The sequence below is a fragment of the Lutra lutra genome, chromosome 8 (assembly GCF_902655055.1).
Source record: "Lutra lutra chromosome 8, mLutLut1.2, whole genome shotgun sequence".
NCBI lineage: Eukaryota > Metazoa > Chordata > Mammalia > Carnivora > Mustelidae > Lutra > Lutra lutra.
This window is the reverse complement of record NC_062285.1, coordinates 136,335,644-136,356,053: the sequence shown is the minus strand read 5'-3', so window position 1 is coordinate 136,356,053 and position 20,410 is coordinate 136,335,644. Positions and strand designations below refer to the sequence as shown.

At 42.2% G+C, this 20,410-nt stretch overlaps 1 protein-coding gene across 4 annotated transcripts in view; it reads right to left on the bottom strand.

Moving 5' to 3' along the window:
- TNRC6B (trinucleotide repeat containing adaptor 6B) overlaps positions 1–20,410 on the bottom strand; it is a 263,359-nt gene that overhangs the window by 119,554 nt on the left and 123,395 nt on the right. The window contains exon 1 of one of the 4 annotated variants that reach the window (XM_047741004.1): positions 20,115–20,364. The exons of the other annotated variants lie outside the window; for them this stretch is intronic. Coding sequence (XP_047596960.1) covers positions 20,115–20,119 — 5 coding nt within the window. The 5' untranslated portion in view covers positions 20,120–20,364. Of the gene's footprint in view, positions 1–20,114; positions 20,365–20,410 lie in introns of those variants that run through there. 4 annotated transcript variants of the gene reach the window in all.

Below are 20,410 nucleotides of genomic sequence, written 5' to 3'. Positions count from 1 at the left end.
AACACTTATTAATATCTTTGAGTTCACACCAACATTCTGTTTCCAGTCTAATATCACAGGGATTATTCTAGTTTTCTCCTTTTCAGTCAGTATCTGAAGCTCTCTTCTCCAACACTGAGAATTTCTGGCTCCCATTATCCTTGATATACTTAGCGGACCAATCCATCTGTATTTAACTAATCTACCAGTGAGCCTGACACTCCAGCCCTATGTGGGTACCCTTCACCTCTCTTGGGCTCTGATACAACAAACCAGTCCCTCCCTGTGTGTGAAGACCTTCTCATCCTACTTGGGCTATGACACGCTTGGCCAGGATTCCTACCTTCTCTGTCTACTTATTGGTCGCAGGACTGAATTGTTCAGGAAGGAGAAGAAAAAGAGAAAAATATTTCTGAAAATTAAATGTTTAAAACTATGTATTTTTTTTTAAATACTATCCATTAAACTGGAACTTGTTATAAACCAGACAGCCGAAATGAAGTTCACTTTTGCATCACCTATGAAGAACAGGTTTGTTAAGTAAATTAATAGTGTAAACAAGCTTGTAACCCAGATGTTTAACCTACTTAAGAAAACTAATTGTTTTCAAGCACTTTAAAATCACTGGGCATGTACTTGCCTTTAATTATTATCTAATTACAAATGATTTCTATTTTCTTCATTATGGCTTTGATAACTCCTCTACTTGATTATACTTTAAGAAGTACTACTTAAACTTGATAAAGTTAAACTGCTTTTTAAAATGACTATTAATCAATTCGGCTTTTATTTTATTATTTTTTTTTTTTATTTATTTGTCAGAGAGAGAGGGAGAGAGAGCGAGCACAGGCGGACAGAATGGCAGGCAGAGGCAGAGGGAGAAGCAGGCTCCCCGCCAAGCAAGGAGCCCGATGCGGGACTCGATCCCAGGACGCCGGGATCATGACCTGAGCCGAAGGCAGCGGCTCAACCAACTGAGCCACCCAGGCGTCCCTCAATTCGGCTTTTAATCATCTGAAATCTGGTTTTTAATCATTCAGTGACTGTTCTTTTTTCTTAGTTAACCTATCATGCTGCTCAAAAAGAAAATGCCTCTCACTGACCACCCAGGACTGCCCCCCAAATCTCCTACTCTGTGTGCCATCAGTCCTTACCTCCCTGCCCTCCTTATGTATTATGGATGCAGTGCTGAGGACCCCCACAAAAAGCCATCAGTTCCCATCCTCTGAGTCCATACTTAAAACATTCCACTTTTTAAAACAGGAATTCACGAGTTAACAAATGAGTCTTGACTGCATTTTCAAAGGCTCTAGGAAGAGACCACGTTCTGGAGTTACTGCACCTCGTTCTGCCCTGTCCTTGTTTATGTGGCCTCGGACCAGTCAGCATGCTTTGGGCATGCCATCTTTCTTAAGAGCGAACCATTCTCCACATCCGGTTGTCATGAGGACTAAATAAGGTAATGGGAAGTACCTGCTATAAACGGGCACTTAATGAATATGAGTTCATGACCCCCAACCCCAACCCACCTGCAGCTGTACAGAAAACCTTGCTATCATTCAGAGCAGAGTTTTCCAATTTGGTCACACAGAACCTTAGAACCTATAGAAAAACATGGGTTATAACTGCCTCCTGATTTTTTTTAAGATCTTATTAATTTATTTGAGAGAGAAAGAGAGAGAGAGCATGAGCAGGGGGAGAGGCAGAGGGAGAAACAGACTCCCCACTGAGCAGGGAGCCTAGGGCTGGATCCTAGATCCCTGAGACCATGACTTGAGCCAAAGACAGATGCTTAACCAACAGAACCACCCAGATGCCCCATAGATGCCTTCTTAAATTGTATCTGCCCCTGACCAAACCAAGGGAAACGTAAAAAAAATACCAGCGAGAGTTCTATGACCTAAAAAGAGCAATCAATTTATCCCTTACCCAGGAGAATAGTATTGGTATTCATGGGGGAAAGAAATGAGAAATAAATAGGCTATATTTTCAATTCTGACTTCCAAATAAAGATGTCAACTAGTCTAGAAACCCCAACTGATCCTGGCCTGAGGGTCATCTCTGGTTTTTCCTAACCATCTCTGTCAAGTACCAGTGACTAAATATCAGGATTTAATATCTGATAAAAGAAGACCATGTTATTAAGAATCCATGGTGCCTTGCCTCGGTGGCTCAGTCAGACAAGCATCAAACTCTCAATTTCCGCTCAGGTCATGATCTCAGGTCCTGGGATCGAGCCCTGCATCAGGCTCCCCAATCAGCAAGGAGTCTGCTTGTCCCTCCCCTCTGCCTCTTCACCTGCTGGTGCGCACGCTCTCTCTCCCTCTCAAATAAATAAATAAATAAATAAATAAATAAAATCTTAAAAAAAAAAATCACAGTGTCAATAATGTGATGCCCTATGGGCTAGCCTAGCAGTGTGTTTAAAAACAAAAACAAAAACAAAAACAAAAAAGACAAAAAAAAAAAAAAAAAAAAAGAAGCTAGTCCCCAGAAGCAAACCAAGCAGAACTGCAAAGGTCCCAATATGTAAGTCATTTCAAACACATGGCCTCAACATAAAACACTAGAATCAGGAGTGATTCTAAAAATTGCCAGCAAACAAAGCCACATGATCTATTTCTCAGTATGTTCAATATTTGAAATATCTAAGCTTTTGGCATGTAAGATTATGTGGTTTTGGTGTGTCATTTCTTTTAAAAGCATGAAAATTTGTTTACATGGAAGAGATGGAAGATGTAAGGGCATTCCTTCCAAACTGCCTCAAAAGCCAGATATTAAAAGAACGCAAACCAAATGCTGAGGTAACACCTGTACACACTGTTGCTTCCCCAAGTAACTGCTTCTTCACAGAGAAGGATGAAGTGGTCTACGTGCCTCATCTGCAAAGCCTCCGCGCTTCTGAACAGCCTCCAAGCAAAGGTCAGAAAGCGCCTCCCTTGGATGTGCAAAGGGCCCAGGCTCTGAGTGCTACGTCACAGACTTCAGACAAGGGCAGGGGGGGTGGGGGGGTTGGGGGGGTGGGGAGCGCTCAGGGTCAGTGACTGAACTCCTCACCCAACAGAAGCCCAACTAGGGGTTGCCTGGATGGCTCAGTTGGTTAAGCAACTGCCTTCAGCTCAGGTCACGATCCCGGAGTCCCAGGATCGAGTCCCGCGTTGGGCTCCCAGCTCCATGGGGAGTCTGCTTCTCCCTCTGACCTTCTCACCTCTCATGCTCTCTCTCAAATAAATAAATAATTAAAAAAAAAAAAAAAAGAAGAAGAAGAAGAAGCCCAACTAGTTATCCAGAGGAACTGATGGAACCTACAACACGAGGGGACTCCCCCCGAGAAGAGAACACGGTCCCGTCTGTCAAACTGGGAACTGTAAGTCCGCAGCCCCACAAGCCACTGCTGACACTACCACTACTTCCGCTACAGGCAACTCTGATGCGCTGCACATCAGACAAGCTTTTCTTCGGTCTCTGCATCCCTCAGTCTGCTCTGGCTCTTGTCAGTTGAGATGCATAAAGGTGCCGCAGCTCAGAGAACTCATAGACTGACAGGCACTTGGTCTTCTTTAATTGTGAAATCACCTTTGTTTCCTATGAAAGGATGTTGGACATGAGCAAGGCAGCTGGGGAAAAAACAGAGTTCTACATAAAAAATAATGTTGCCTAAAATACAGAAATTTATTTTTAAAAAGGGAGGCAACAGTCAACCGCACCCTTCCATGCCACCCCAAATATTTCTGTTAGGAGGAAGGGTGGCCCAGCAACTTCAGAAAAATATTACAAAGCTACATGGTGGGGGAGAACCTTTCATGCCTGGCTTCCCCCTAAGGCAGCAGAACACAGTGCTCAGGCACACAAATGCAGCAGCCGAGGCTGTCTGGGCCACTAGTTCTACCTGTGTAACCTTGGGCAAGATACTCTGTTAGCCTCAAGAGTCTTCATGAAGATTCAGTGAGTAAACATATGTAAGGCACTTAGAACGTGCGCCTGGCATTCCTCAGAGGAAGCACATAGCAAGTAATTTTATCTTTTCACTTAAAAAAAAAAAAAAGAGTTTTTAAAGTAATCTCTATACTCAATGTGGGGCTCGAACTTACAACCCTGAGATGGAAATTCACATATTCCGCCGACTAAGCCAGTCAGGCGCTCCTCTTTTCCTTCTAATATGGAAGTTCTCACCTTCTCCAATCCAGACTCTCTCTTTACCTATTCTTCCAAGTCATTTGCTGCTCCCTGGTTTTATCTTACTCCCAAGGGAGCCTGGACTCTCAAACATTCACCAATATTCACCAGCATTCCCCCGAAGACTTCACCCCTGATGATCCCACACTCCCTTTCTAGGCCAGTCCTCATTCAGCCTCAAATGAACCCTAACCAGCTGCATTCTTCACCTTGACTTGCTGGAAAAAGCCTGCATGGCCAAAGATGACTGCCATCACAAAAGATCTTCCCTCCCAGTGAAGCCCTGAGAGCCGGTAGATGTTTCGCGCGGTTTTCTTCCTTCTCTTTGGTGGTGGGGGAGGGAAGGCTGTTTCAAATGTTTTATCTCTTTAGGCTCCCCTTTACCTGCTCAGACTTCCTCTTCTATTTTACAGAGAGGAGGGACTTCCATTCAGATGTCAATGTCTCTCAAGGGAACTCCCTCAAATATCCTTCCTTCTATTTCCAAATTTACTCCTCACTCTCGAAGGCTAACCTGTCATATATGCAGTGAATCTCTTCCCACAGCTCAGTTCTCTTCTTGGACCCTCACTCCCATGTTCAAGTCAATGAACTATAAAATGCCTAGTAGGTGCCAAGTTCAGTCCGTGAATGATAAGGATACAGAGCTCTTCTTACACTTTCAATCATTACTTCTCTCCTTGCTCCTTCCCCTTAGCCTTCTCAATCATGTTTTAAAATGTAAGCCCTCCAAGGAGAAGGATTTTTTATCTAATTTGTTCTCTGCTTTATCCCTAGAGATTAGCACAGCTATTAAAACACATGAGGCTCTCACACTCAATAGGTATTTGTTGAGTTAATCCAAGTCATCCTTGATTCATTTAGTCCTTCAAAAAATGCTCACAAAAAAGCAAAAAAACAATCTGATCAAAAATGGGCAGAGCACCTGAACAGACATTTTTCCAAAGAAGACATACAGATAGCCAATAGACACAGGAAAAGATGCTCAACATATCTCAACATCAGGGAAATGCAAATCAAAACCACACTGAGTGGGGCGCCTGGGTGGCTCAGTGGGTTAAGCCGCTGCCTTCGGCTCAGGTCACGATCCCAGGTCCTGGGTTCAAGCCCCACATCGGGCTTTCTGCTCAGCAGGGAGCCTGCTTCCTCCTCTCTCTCTGCCTGCCTCTCTGCCTACTTATGATTTCTCTCTGTCAAATAAATAAATAAAATCTTTAAAAAAAAATTAAAAAAAAAAAAAAACACACTGAGAGATCACCTCCCATGAGTCAGAAAAGCTACTATCAAAAAGACATGAAATAACAAGTGCTGGCGAGGATGCGGAGAAAAGAGAACCCTGGGGCACTGCTGGGAACATAAGCGGGTGCAACCATCGTGGAAAAACGGTGCGGAGGTTCCTCAAGAAAATAAAAATAGAAATACTCTACAATCCAGTAATTTCACTTCTGGGTATGTTACCCAAAGAAAACAAAAACACTCATTTGAAAACATATCTATATATGCACCCCTGTGTTTATCACATTATCTACACTAACGGAGATATGGAAGCAACCTGAGTGTTCACCGACAGATGAATGGATAAAGAAGATGCGGTATTTACACAGACGTGGAATATTAGTGGAACCCCTGACTGGCTCCATCAGTAGAGCATATGACTCGTGATCTCGGGGTTGTAAATCTGAGCCCTGTGTTGGGTACAGCAGTTACTTAAAAATAAAATCTTAAAAAAAAAAAAAAAAAAAGGGAATGAGTTCTTGCCATTTGTGACAACATGGATGGATCTAGAGGATATTATGCTAAGTGAAATAAGACAGAGAAAGACAAACACCACATGATTTTACTTATATGTGGAATCTAAAAACAAAACAAAAACCAAAATCCTAAATAGAGCAAACAAACTGGAGATTGCCATAAAGAGGGTTGGGGGGATGGTGAAATAGGTGAAGGGGATTAAGAGAGGTACAAATGTCCAGTTATAAGATAAGTGAGTCATGGGGATGTAATGTATAGCACGAGGAACACAGTAACATAATGATGCTGTATGGTGACAGACGGGAGCTACGCATATCACGGCGAGAAGAGTATAATGTACACAACTGTCCACATCATTACGTTGTACACCTAAAACTAACACAACATTGCAGGTCAACTACATTTCAATTTAAAAAAAAAAGTCCACTGGGCTCTCTGTGTGTCACAGTGCTGGGTCATAGAAGGGAGCGCAATTAGTTTCTGGCCCACAGCTGCTCACTGTGTTGACAGAAAAGACCCCAAGCACATGGGAAGACTTCCCACTGTGACAACAGGGGCAGACAGGATGGCAAAGTGCTGGGGCTGCTGGGCTCAACAGCCTTAATGCACTGAGCTCCTCCAGGCCAATCTCACGACCCAAATTCGGGGCTTATCTCTACTGGCCCCCTGAGGACTATCCTTCATTTCCCTAAACTCTTTCCTATCTGGGTTTCTCTTGGAGAAACCTTGTTTCCTGTTTTCATCCCACTCCTCTGACCATCTGTTAAGGGAACACTGTCAGTCTCATGGCCTAGATGACCATCTCCAGATGTAAACTTATGTCTGGGAAACTCTCTTGAGCTCCAGACCCTTATTTCTACCTGCCTAGTTATATTAAATGTCCAGCAAACACCTAAAATATGTCCAAAGCAAAACCACAGCCTCTCACACCCCATCCTCACCCTACTACATACTCAAAATCCATTCTCTACCCGCTGAACATGCATACCAACTCATGGCACCACTCATTCTCCCAGCCTGGGCCTTCCTGACCTACAACTCCTCCCTTTCTGATCTATCCAACAGATTACACTTCAGAAGTGTCTCCAAAATCTGGTCTTTCTATCTTTACTATCACTGCCTTAACTTACATTTTTTTCCAGTCGCTTCTCTTGCTTTGACTGGCCACAACCTTTCCCCCTTCCATCACACCTTCAACCTGGAGATCAAGTGAAGCACAGTTGGTTTTTTTTAGTTGCTTTCTACAAGATGGTATCTAAATTTCTTAGAATACTCAAAGGCCAACCAGCCTTGCACTCGCGCCCAGAGAGCCTGCCCTTGTGTCCCGCTAGTATCTCAGCATCTCCCACCCTCACCATGTCCCTAACTCCTTGTCTTTGCTTGTGCTCTTCCCTCCGCCTAAAATGCTGACAATAAAACTAATGAAAACGGTCGCTAACACTGACTCCAAGCAATACACTGAACACTTCAAATGTGTTCTCATTTAATCCTCATAACTACTCTTTGAGATAGGTGCCATGATTACTCCACATCTTACCAGTGAGAAAAGCTGAGGCATACAGGTAATACTGCCCAAAACTGGGCTGACTGGACTTCAGAACCGGAGTTCTTTTTTTTTTTTTTTTAAAGATTTTATTTATTTATTTGACAGAGAGAGATCACAAGTAGACGGAGAGGAAGGCAGAGAGAGAGAGAGAGAGGGAAGCAGGCTTCTTGCTGAGCAGAGAGCCCGATGTGGGACTCGATCCCAGGACCCTGAGATCATGACCTGAGCCGAAGGCAGCGGCTTAACCCACTGAGCCACCCAGGCGGCCCTCAGAACCGGAGTTCTTAACCACTACACCATAGCGCCCCTGATTCACTAGCCATCCCTTCCACCAAACAGTTCCTAATCACCCTTTAAGACACAGCTCAAACACTCCCGCTTCGTTGGGACTTCCCCAGTGCCCTAGGCCTCTCTCCCCATCCTCCAGGATCCCTGGGCATCATGCTTTTTATCTTTATTACAGGCAGCCTCACTGGTTGAGTCCCAAAGATAAGTCAGGTTGTTTTTATCTTTGTATCCCAGCCCTATACCTGGTCTGACACACAAACACTCAGGTAATACACAAACTCTTCCAAGTGCACAGAACCTGTGGTCTATCCTGCTCAAACTCAAGACTACCCTCCACGTTCCAGCTCCCGAGCACCCTTCCCTGCTAACCAGCTCCCAAGCACCCTCCCGAGCTAACCGCAACCTCTCCCCTCATCCTCACCCACCCCCCCAGGCCTCCTCCACCCGGAAGAGGCAAGGCCCTTGCTGGGGCTGCCACTCCCACAGCCAGCTGATAGCATTATCACCGCCAAGCAGGGCCAGTGAGGGGCTGGCGGGGCACCCCTTGATTACAGAGTTAAGTGCACCTAAGAAGCACTTTCCCTGGCTGAATAAAGAGGGGACATTTGACGTGGGGCTGCCAGATTTAAGGTCTTGGTCATTTAAAATGCCTAAGTGGGATGGTGAACATAAAAATGTACATAAGAGGACAAAATCTGCCATGGACATTACTCATAACTCATAAAGAGCCAACCAGCTGACAAAAATGTACATAAGTAATATTATTTAGTTCTGTGATCTACTTGCCACTTGTACATAATCACCGTCATTATGTATTTCATTAAATCAGATAAACTTTGCTATAGGTTTTGATTACTTTAGATGCTACAACTGCTTAGCACCTAATGGAATTGGTTTTTCTTTTCTTAAAGTAGAATGGTTACTTGCTTACAGTCTGTGCCAAGGTAACAAAGTAATTTTTAAAAAAGTATGAGTCAATGAAATCATTACCGCTGTAGCCAGTAAATAAGAATGAAGGAAGGCAGTCCCAGAACTTGAAGTAAGGTTTATTCCTTTGAGTGAGGCTAATAAAAACCAGGAAGTACACAGTTAATTGTAACACATGCTAAGAGATGGTCTATAATTAGGATGTGGTTCCCAAACGCTGACCTTTAGTACCTGTGCTGATCTATACTTCCTATGTAATGGTTTTCATAAAGCTATATTCAACTTAATGAGATGTCTATGATTCTGAGACCTTCCATTCAACTGTTACAATGTTTTTTTTCCTTTGAAACAATGGTAATAAACGGTGAGTTTTTAAAAAATGCCTTTACCTGGCAAGTTTACAACAGGTAACTCATTCGGTTCCCAGTACTGCTTTTACAGTGTTACAGTTCCCCAGAACCCAAGTCTGGAAACCACCATGGGAGAGTGTCTGAAGGGACTTGGGCCAAATACAGCTTGTGTGACTAGGACATAGCTTTAGAAAGGAATAACCAAAACAGAAAGCTAATGATGCATTTCCTCAAACTGTGTCTAAAAAAACAAAAACAAAAAACCTGGTACTTCAAGATTTTGTATCTGCACATTACTTAAGATTCCCAATGTACATTAGCATCTTAAAGACTCTAAGTCCTGTAGTGAGCAAAAACCAGTTTAATTCAGAATCAGGAAAGGAATTTTTTTTTTGCAAGCAAACCTATTAGTACCCCCAACAAACTGTAGGAAATCTTTTTTTTTTTTTTAAAGATTTTTTTTATTTATTTATTTGACAGAGAGAAATCACAAGTAGGCAGAGAGGCAGGCAGAGAGAGAGGAGGAAGCAGGCTCCCTGCTGAGCAGAAAGCCCGATGTGGGGCTCGAACCCAGGACCTGGGATCACGACCTGAGCCGAAGGCAGCGGCTTAACCCACTGAGCCACCCAGGCGCCCCAACTGTAGGAAATCTTGACCTTATCAAATGTATTAAAGTGTGTGAAAACAGAATGTGTTAATAGAGAAGATACATCTTTACGAAACCTGGAGATGGGGCAGGGAAGTGCCCCCTACCCCCTCCAAAGATGAGTAAGACAGTGTTTTCTGTCGGACTTTTCCAAGAGAGAAAATATAATCTGTTAAAAGGGTGTTTTCTACTTAAGGTTCTCTAAAATCTAGAGGAATATCGTATCTCCATTCTTCAATATCGATGGTCAGCTCCTTTTTGATCTGAATGGAACACTCTGGGCATGGAGGACAACATTCTGGTCATCAAAATACCCACCTCCCACACACCGAAGTAACATTAACATTTAAAAAAATTGCTTATGACTATGCGTTGATGTGATAACTCGGTGAACCAATACATTTGATTCTCAAGACCAGCACATGTGGAATATGATGTCTCATGTCTCACATGTGGTTCCCTAAAACTTCTTCAAACCTCATGAGACAACCTTTAGTGGATCAAATTAAAATTTAAATCAAATTAGTGGGTTGGGATCAGCTTTTTTGATTTGGGGTGGGTTTTTTTTTTTAGGTTTATTTTTAGGTTTATTTATTTGTTTTTAGGTTTATTTATATATTTGAGAGAGAGAGTGTGCACGCAAGCAGAGGGAGGGGCAGAGCGAGAGAGTAAGAATCTCAGAGACTTCGCGTTGCTCAGTCTCAGGACTCTTGAGATTATGACCTGAGCCAAAATCAAGAGTCAGACACTTGGGACGCCTGGGTGGCTCAGTCAACCGTCTGCCTTTGGCTCAGGTCATGATCCCAGGGTCCTGGGATCGAGCCCCACATCATGTTCCCCGCTCAGTAGGGAGCCTGCTTCTCCCTCTCCCACTTCCCCTGCTTGTGTTCTTTCTCTCAATGTGTCTCTCTCTGTCACATAAATAAATAAAATCTTAAAAAAAAAAAAAGAGTCAGACACTTTACCCGCTGCCAACCAGGTACCCCAAGCTGTATTTGTTTGTTTGCTTTTAACAAATAGAAATATATCAGAATACATTACACACAGTAGCAGAAAGTCCCTATTTTTGCTTCTGTGTACACACACATTCATATACATACAGAGCCTTAATGCAACCGACATTTCTTACTGTGCAGCCAAACAGAAATCCACTATTTGAAGTTACCCAATATTCTATCTAACTTCAGCTTATACATAGGAACTTCTTGGCCTAAAAACAACAGCAACAATATTTTCTGTAAGCAAAGGAGTCAAAAAAACAATAGCATGGAGGTTCAAGATGCTGCTCTGGGTTTGGGGGAGGAAACGGGAGGAGGGCGAGGGATCCTGCGCTAGGTGTCCCCGCCTTATCACAGCGGTCCAGGGCATCACTCAGACCCACCACTATCCAGTCTGGTTTTGACATAAGCATAAATGTATAACCCAAATGCACTTCTAAAGGAAAACAAAAACGGAAGGGATTAGTTTCCGTATTGATTAAAAACAAAACAAAACACTACTTCACAGAACAGCTGACATCCCAAACTCCTACAGGGCTCTTCACAGAAAACCAGGCTCCCCTCTGTCCGCTGAAATGAAACTGCAGCAACTAAAAACCACGGCTCACTCTCCAGTGTGAGCAAGGTTTGTTGGGTTCCGACCACAATTCAAGATAATTTCTATCTTTACTGGTTATTACTTAAAAGGTCTAATTAGTAACTACAAAGCAATCTAAATCAATGGGATGATTAAATAAAAATCTTTGAACCTGCTTTTTACGAACCACTCATATTTAGTAAATATTATACTAGCCCAGGATGGCAAGAAATACGAAATGAGTGTAACAGTGTAGATGACCAAAGCACACAGGAAGTAATTATCCCTTCTGTACTCCTTTCCCCTCTCAAACACCTCCACTGATGCTAGATGGCTGGGACCACTTACCAAAAGCTTCCAAGAACACTCAAATTCTAATTTCATTATCTCTCTGCCTGGAGCCACCACCAACCCACTGACTCCAAAATTCAACAAGATCAAAAAGGGGGCAGGAGTACTCCCATCTCTGCAACTGAATGTGCTTTTCCGTGTAAGCCTCTGCACCTAGCAATACTGACATGTGACACAAATTGGCATGTTTAAGAACTTAACAGTCTTATCCGTAACTGGCCAACATGCCATTCTGTTGACTTAAGCCAAGACAATTTTTTAAATTTGTTTTAAATTTTGGAATCTGTGCACTTGCATAAAAATAAAAAAGTTCAACTCCTCACATGCAAAGTTAGGATTTGACCCTCCCAATTCTAAAAATTCCACTAGCAGAATCCAACATGTATGCTAAGAAACATCAGTCTATGAAATGCTTTGTGATGGTAAGAATGCTTTATGATGCTTTAGCTGTTTTTAAAATGTGCATTAGCAGTAAGGTAACCCATTTACGTCTCAACAAACCCCACGGTGTCCAATATGGTAGCCACACATGGCTAGTGTGCACCTGTATTAAGACTGGTGTGACTCAGAAATGGAATTTTCAATTGTATATTAGTTCAAGTATTGAAAATTTAAAGTTGATACTCATTCCCATTACTGGAAAACTTTTTGTATGTTTGGAAAAACTTGGGTACGTGGGTGTACTTTTTCAACTGTAAATTTTATGAAATCTAAATACAGATCAAGTATTTCCAATGAAAATTTCATTTTCAAACTGAAATGTGTTTTAAGTATAAAATATGTACCAGATTTCAAAGCCTTAGTATAAAAAAAAGTCTAATTTTAAGTATTTAAATATTTAAGTACTTTAAAATTGATTTCATGTTATATTGAAAATATTTTGCACATATTTGGTTAAATAAAATATTTATTATTAAAATTATTTTCATGTTCCTTTTACCTTTTTTTTTTAAGATTTTATTTATTTATTTTACAGACAGAAATCACAAGGAGGCAGAGAGGCGGGGGAAAGCAGGCTCCCCGCAGAGCAGAGAGCAGGAAGCGGGGCTCGATCCCAGGACCCTGAGATCATGACCTGAGCAGAAGGCAGAGGCTTAACCCACTGAGCCACCCAGGCGCCCCCTTTTTGCTTTTTTAATGTGACTCCTGGAAAATGTTAACTAACACATGACTCACATTCCATTTCTCTTCCTCTTCTTCTTTTTTTTTTTAAGTTTATTTTATTTAAGCAATCTCTATATCCAACATGGGGCTGGATCCCAGGACCCCAAGACGAAGAGCCGCATGCTGTACTGGGTGAGCCAGCCAACCGTCCCTCACATTCCGTTTCTACTGAATGGTTCTGGAGTAACCTAATGATTCCCAAACCTTTCCCACTGGAACACTAGGTTTGGGACCGCTACCGTAACCACATACTGTTCTTCCTGCTGACCACATCTGAGATTGAGAAGTCCTTTCCTCCTCTTCAGCAATGATTCCAAACTGTCCGACACAATCACCTTCCTTTTAATCCCTTCCCAGGTCCTCTTTCTCTTCCTGTCCCCAAGGACCTATTCTCAGTTCTCTTTTCCATTCGCTACACTTTCACGGTGAGTTCATCCACTCGCTCGGCGTCAGCTAGCACGTCTACGTGGATGACTTCCAATCCTTTATCTCCACTTCTGACCTCCTTCTCAAGCTTCAGCTTCACACTGCCAGCTGCCTGCTACACAGCAGCCTCTGGGAGTCTCGCTGCCTTCGTAAACTCAGGATGTCTGTCTGACCTGGAGTACATCTTCACTCCTCCTGAAGATTCCCATCGTTCATCCTGAAATCCCGGAGTCCCTGTCCCTCTTCTAGCCACGCCACAGCAGTCTTATCCGTAACTGGCCTGCATGAGTCTAAATCACCCTGGAGTCCTCTGCCCCACTGCCATTGAGAATTCCCCAAAACCACTTTGAATGCTTTGTTATCATATTTTCAAGTCCCATCTGTCTGCCATCCAAACTATGAGCAATCCAAACTACTGAACAGGTCTCCCGGCTCGCCGGTACATCTCTGAGCTCCCATCAACCCTCCCAGGATGTAACTAATCCTCCAGATGGACTGCTCTCCACTCTACACAATTCCCACCAACCTTTTAGGCTTAGCTCAAACACATGGTCCTCATAAAGCCTTCGATGATCAACTTGACCAAAATTAGTCTTTCTCTTCCTCGAACTCCTTTGGTATTTCTAATGGCAACCATCATGGTAATGGGAGTATGTGGTCTTAACTTCTTTATAAAATAGTGTCCTCTTAACAGCAGCTAACAGCATCTTGCACTGCACATTGCCATTTTTGGACATCTTACCAAAGAAATCACCTTGAAAAGAAAAATGCTGGGGGACTTGGGACTACTGACAATTCTCAAATCTTTATCTCCAGACAGATACCTAATAGCTCCACATCTTCATTTGGATGTCTCAGAATTCAGCAACTCCAGAACTGAACTCATAATCTCAACCCCACACCTGTCTCCCGAATGGACCCCTCCTTGGTGAATGAGACCACCATCCCATCAGTGGCCCAGGCCAGAGATAGAGGCATCACCTTTAACTTCCCCATACTTAGCACTCAGGTGCTGTGAAATCTTCTTCTTAAATATCTCTGGATTTAACTACTTCTTCCCAACTCTGCTGCCAGTTCAGGTGACCATTACCTGGGATACCTGCAATACTGTCTGGTCTTATACTCAACTCTCCAGCCATTTCCTATAGTGCAACCACAATCGTCTTTCAAAAACCTAATCTGAGCAGGTGACATTCCTGCTGAAGACCCTTCAACTATTCTTAAGATCAAAACTTTCAAACATGACTTACAGACCTTCTGCACCTGGCCAGTGTTTATCTTTATAGCTTTGCTTCCCATTTTCCAGATCATCTCTTTCCCTATGTACCTCATGCTCCAACCACGTCCAAGCAGTCTATATGCAGTTCTCCAAGTATGCCAATGTCCTCTCTTGCCTCAGGGCCCTTGCACAAGCTGGTCCCTCTATTTGGGTTGTATGTTGGTCCCTCCCTTGTAATCATCCAACACTCCCAAACACTGGCCAGCCTCCTTGTATTTCTACTCTTTGTAACTTCAGGAATGGTACCAGGAGAAAATCCTCACACTATTCCTATATTAGCACTTATCCTAATATCCATCATGTAATAGGTACTCAATAATTACTTGCTGAATGTAATAGTTTTCTGAGTTAAAAAAAAAAAAAAAAATTCCAGGGGCACCTGGGTGACTCAGTCAGTTAAGCATCTGCCTTTTGCTCAGGTGGGCTCCTTGCTCTGTGGGAAGCCTGCTTCTCTCTCTCCCTCTGTAGTTCCCCCTGCCTGGGCTCTCTCTTTCTGCCAAATAAATAAAATCTTTTTAAAAAAAAAAATTCCCAAGTCAATGAATGAAAGCCATTTCTAGGACATCTATATTTATTTGACACCATTGTAGAGTGACCTAAGTTGACCTAATTGACCTAAGTTTTTATTTTATCTGTCTTTTGAATAAAAACTATTAAAAGTTTCATTAAATAAACAGGATTTACAGGTATAGGCTCATAATAATCACAACTAAGGAGAAAACACTGTATTTTATGTTCTCCCTTGTAAACTTGGGACCAACTCATCTGAAACTGTTGAGAACCTTTTGATGCAAAACACAGAATGTATGAAAAGCAGCCAAACAAATGTGGCTACATCACAGAGGCAGAGCCGGCAGGAAACTGGAGAGCATGAAGAGACAACATCAGACCCCAGGAATGTAGGTAGGGACTTTTTAATAAAAAGAAAAGGCTCAGCACTACTCCTGTCCTTATCCAGCCTGAAGCTCAGAGCACACGTTTCATGATCCCGTGAGCCGGGAGAAAGAATGGAGGCATCTGAGGGCCATAAAAGTCTTTCTGGTTTATTTAACAAAGGGAGATAGAGCAAAGGGGAAGGAAATACTTACTAAGCAAGGCAACTAGGTGCCGGCTCTTACATACATTTCCTTTATGGTTCACAACAGTGTATTATCCTCATTTTACCGATGAAGAAATAGGGACTTACAGTCACATAGCTGGTCCTGGGGACCTTACACTCCAGTCTAACACCAACACATTTTTATTGAACATTCATTCCTGTTAAGCACAGTTCTAGATGCTGGGGACTGAGCAACAAGCAAAACAAAAATCTGCTCTCAGGAAAGGGTATGGTTTTGTGGGGAGTGATGCATCATACACAAATAATGTAATTTCAGATAGTGACACAATTAAGGGATATTAAAAGAGTAGAAGTGAAGGATGTAGCAGAGTAACGAGGGAGGCAAGTTAGGTTGTAAGGTTTGCAGGGCTCATTTAAAAGATAATTCTGAGGAGATACTTTTGCATGGCCAAAGAAAATGGAGAATAAAGTGATTATCTTGTCCAACCTTCAATGGAAATCTCTGGAACTACCAGAATCAAATATTACCATTCATTTCCTGATTCTCAGCAAAGAGCCTAGGAGGTGAAAGGAGCTACAGTGTTATCCTAGTCCTAACCCAAAGCGATCGGTTAGATAGTCATCAGATGTTGAGTATTTCCACACAAACCAAGGGGTAGTTTAATGCGAAGGGCTGACCAAATTAATTCTTACACTTACAACAGCGACAACACTTACAACAGTACCCAACACATGTTACGGCGTAATAAATGAGAGCTGAACGACTATATGGAGGAAGAAGAAAAGAAAATGTTAAAATGTCACTGTCATGGCCTAAATCCCTTTTCAGGCCAAGCGGCTTCAGTTCACCCCAGCCCACTCTACCACCAGACTCAACCACAAGAAGAGGGTGAGAGAAGGTGACTGGTGTAAATCCACGAACAAAACTGTACTAGGAAACAATCAGCATATGCTTCCCCCTCTCCAACCAAAGATGTCAGAAACCCCACCTTTAAATCACAAGTTACACTTAATGAAAACCTAATAATCCAAATGATGACCAAAAATGAGTAATTACTTAGCTGTTTTAAATAAGGGCTCTCTTAATGCAGGTGCTCTGGATACTTCCGTGTCAGGTACGTGCTCTAACTACCGCACACGCAGCACCAAGCTGTGATGGCCTCTTTATCTGATCATCTTCCTTGCTAGATTGGTACTTGAGGGCAGGAACCAGGTCCGTTCATCTGTATTGCCTCAGGGCCTTGCCCAGTTTAAACTGGACATGGTTATGCTAAGAACCACGATTAGGCTAAGTTAGAAAAATTAAATTTCTCCAAAACGTTCCCAACATGGGGCGCAGGGTTAGGGTGTGGCCTACCCACTACGACTGTGATCTGCGGAGCCTTCTCTGCAGAACCTGAAGGCCTCACCATCACACATCACTCTGTGGGCATCTCTTGCACAGGTGAAGAACTGGAAAAGCCTCAGAAGTCTCTGCTTCAGTTTTTAGAAGTTTGTTTTTGAAGGACGGCGGTAGTGGTGACGAAGAACAAATGGCCAAAGCTGAATGAGAGTTGAGTTTGCCACTAAATACCAAAGATGCCGACGCTTCCTTTCTGGAACCCGGACGGAAGGACCGGAACAGTTTAAAAACAAGATACCACTTCTGATGGGTTAGCACTACCAATTTGTGTGATGTTTCAGGAGATCTTAATAATGAATCTATGACATATCTATGACATTTCTTTCAGAGACAGAGCAGTGTTGTGAATAATGACATTATTGTAGTATCACCAGTAGAACCAGCATAAGGAAATACGGACGGTGGCGGGAGGGCATCCTACGTAAGAATCATACATTTTCTCTGGTAAGAAACTTCCTCTGCATACACTGTCTCGTTTTTTAAGAACCATAACATGCAAGTTCTAATCTCCTTGGGTTCTGCTCTTCCAACACATCAGCCATGTCACTATAAAGTTTTTTAAGCTTCATTTCTCCCTATCAACAGAAAGAAAGCTTCGACAAAAGGCACAAATTCAACACTATCCATCTGCACACTTGGTTTCCTACTCATTTTTATGTGCTTCCGAACGACCACCGTTTTGGTGTGCCATCAGGACTGGCTCTGCAGGACTTAGATCCAAAATGGCAGCTGGGCTTCTGAAACTCACCAGAGCCATAACGCTTAACATACGTGAAACCAGGTCTTATGTATGTCACTTTTCAACCTGTCTAGGAAAAAAGAATATTTATAAAAACATTTCAAAGACTCAGATGGCATTCTGCTCACGTTCGTTCGATCCTCCTCCTCCTCGCAGGAGAACAGGCACCCTGCTTTTGGTTCCTCGGTCCCACAAACTGAATTAACCTGCTATTCACATGTTTACACAGTCCACAAAAACAAGCTAATGGCAAAACATGGAAAGCTTAGGTTTTTCTCACTCTTCTCTAAGGCCAACTTAGGAAATGGGTGTAAAATGAATCACCTAACAGGTAAAGCCCCAAATAAGTGCTTTCGTTCTCAGAAAAAAACAACAATAACAAGAGCTTTAATTTTCTTGAGGTCCACCACAAAGCAACACTCTTTATCACTATGGTAATTTCTATGTCTTTTCCTTTAAATTCAAGCTGTAAAGAAATTTTTTAAAGAGAAATTTGTTCCAGATACCTCTTTAATAGAATGTTTCCAAACCCCTCTTACACAAAAGCTGAACTTATATCACCAAAAGATGTACACTGAATTTAAACTGTCACTTCTCTACTTATTTCCATTACTAATATAATAACATTAATTTAAAAAAAAAACAATAAAATACTTGCTCTTTAGAGATGGAGAACTTTAATTATCTTTATGTATTCAAATGCAGAGTCTTTTTGTTAAATTAGCGTGAAAGTCCCTTCATCTACACACAATTGGCCCAAAGAAACAGGCCATTTTCAGCACAAGGGGCCAATCCATTTGAACAGTGAATAAAGCTTTTGAAAGCACTACACACCCTCTTCCAGACTGTCAAATTTTCAAAACGGGCCAGCATTTCTTCCATTTTTTTTTTTTAACACTTGCAGGACCAACAAGCATCTTATAATTAGATTAATTAAAAAGGAAACAAAAACACTGCTCCCTTCTGATCAAAATTATTCCATTTTGCTTAATTAGCTTTAATCCAAGTCTACATATTTAATGATGGGGATATGACAATTCCATTCATTTGCATATTTTAAATCCCTTTCTAAACTATACTTTGTAACAGATTTAGAAGAACAGTCTCTTTCTCATGCCAGTATGCCACGCATAAATCAGGAGGATACAAATTAGGAAAAAAAAAGAAAAAAGAAGAGAAAACAAGGCCTCTCAGAGCCAGGGATGTGCTGAGGGGGTGGGGTGATTTACTCAGGGGTGGGGGCAATTTCCCCGCCACATCACAAACTACGATCCTTTCAGCCCACCAGACGAGAAGCATTACATCACACTCTTACAATGATAGGGGGAGGTGGCTCTGAGAAAGCAAGTTTTCAGCTTTCTTCCCTCCCTGCTCCCAAGCTTTCTAGAATCCTGTACTGGGAGTAATGGAATTTAACTTGAGGGCACCGCACGGTTTCGGGGGTAACTGACATACACATCCATACAGCTACCTATTTATGTGACCCTAAATGACCACTTCAACAATGGATACGTGGCCCAAACAGGCAAACACAACACATACACACACACATACACGCTGAATTTGCGCTGAAAAGCCCAGTTCGTCTGTGTAAAATTAAACAAAAATGTTAACCCGTGAGAAATGGAGGAGGCCAGTCTACCGGGAGAAGCTGATAAAGAATTCATTCCTAATGGGGTGAATAGCTGTTTAGATCTTTAACACACCATGTTTACAAGACAGTCCTACCATTTGGTTCAAACCACGATCAAAATAAAAGCGCATCTGGCTGCACATTTGAGAACACACACAGAGACCCAGTGCAAATGAGCGCGCGCAGCGAAGACAGGGGTGATCCACACATTGCTTGGGAGGTTTTCAAGCAGGGGAATCTACAAACCCCAAACCTCCTGGTGTTCACTCGCCCCCAGCCTGATGTTTAAAATGTATCAGGTCTTATTTTAGGTTCTACATCTCTCTAGGAAGGATGGCCTAGCTTTAAGGGAGAAGGGAGAAAAAAAAAAAAAAAAGGCTTTCCCGTGGTAGTGCTTGCCCTCCCAGATCCTTTGTCGGCCTTAGCAGCCGAAAGAATGCAAACCCATTTATATTTATGCAAATTTTTGCAGCAGATTTAAGGGGGCAGGGAGAGGTCTGTGTTTTTTAAAAACCTCTTTCTAAATATCAAATTTCCAGTTATTCGCAGTTTCATTTATTTGCAAGAAGAAATGAGGATGAAAATCTGTATATAAAAGTGCAATTAAATCACTTCCAAATTTAAATATTCTACCAAGGCTTTTCCATTTCTAAAATGCCGAACCAAAAGTACATCACGGGTCTGATTTACACAGATTCACGAAATGTCTGAAGCCAGTCTCCATGCTAGACAAATGTCCATTTGCAATACCACTAGTGAAAACGGTTAGACAAGATCCATATAAATCAATTGGTTTAAAAAAATTGAAAATATTTACCAACCTCATAAAGTGCAGCAGTGCTTAAATCCAGCAAATTGAGGCATACAAGGTAGAAATGGAAATGAAAAAAGGTCCAAAAAATGATTTCTTTTTGTCTATCTGTTTTTTTGTATTTTAAATATTCAGAAACCAGCAGAGACTCTGTCGGCCATTTTGGCTTGAACTAACTCTCTCTCACTCACTCTCCCTCTTGCTCTCTCTCTCCCCCTCTGTCTCTAAAGGAAGCAGCTTTTTGTGACCTTCAAATAGAGGCGGATCATGTGACTTCGGGTAGGTTTGTCAATCAGGAAAGGGGAG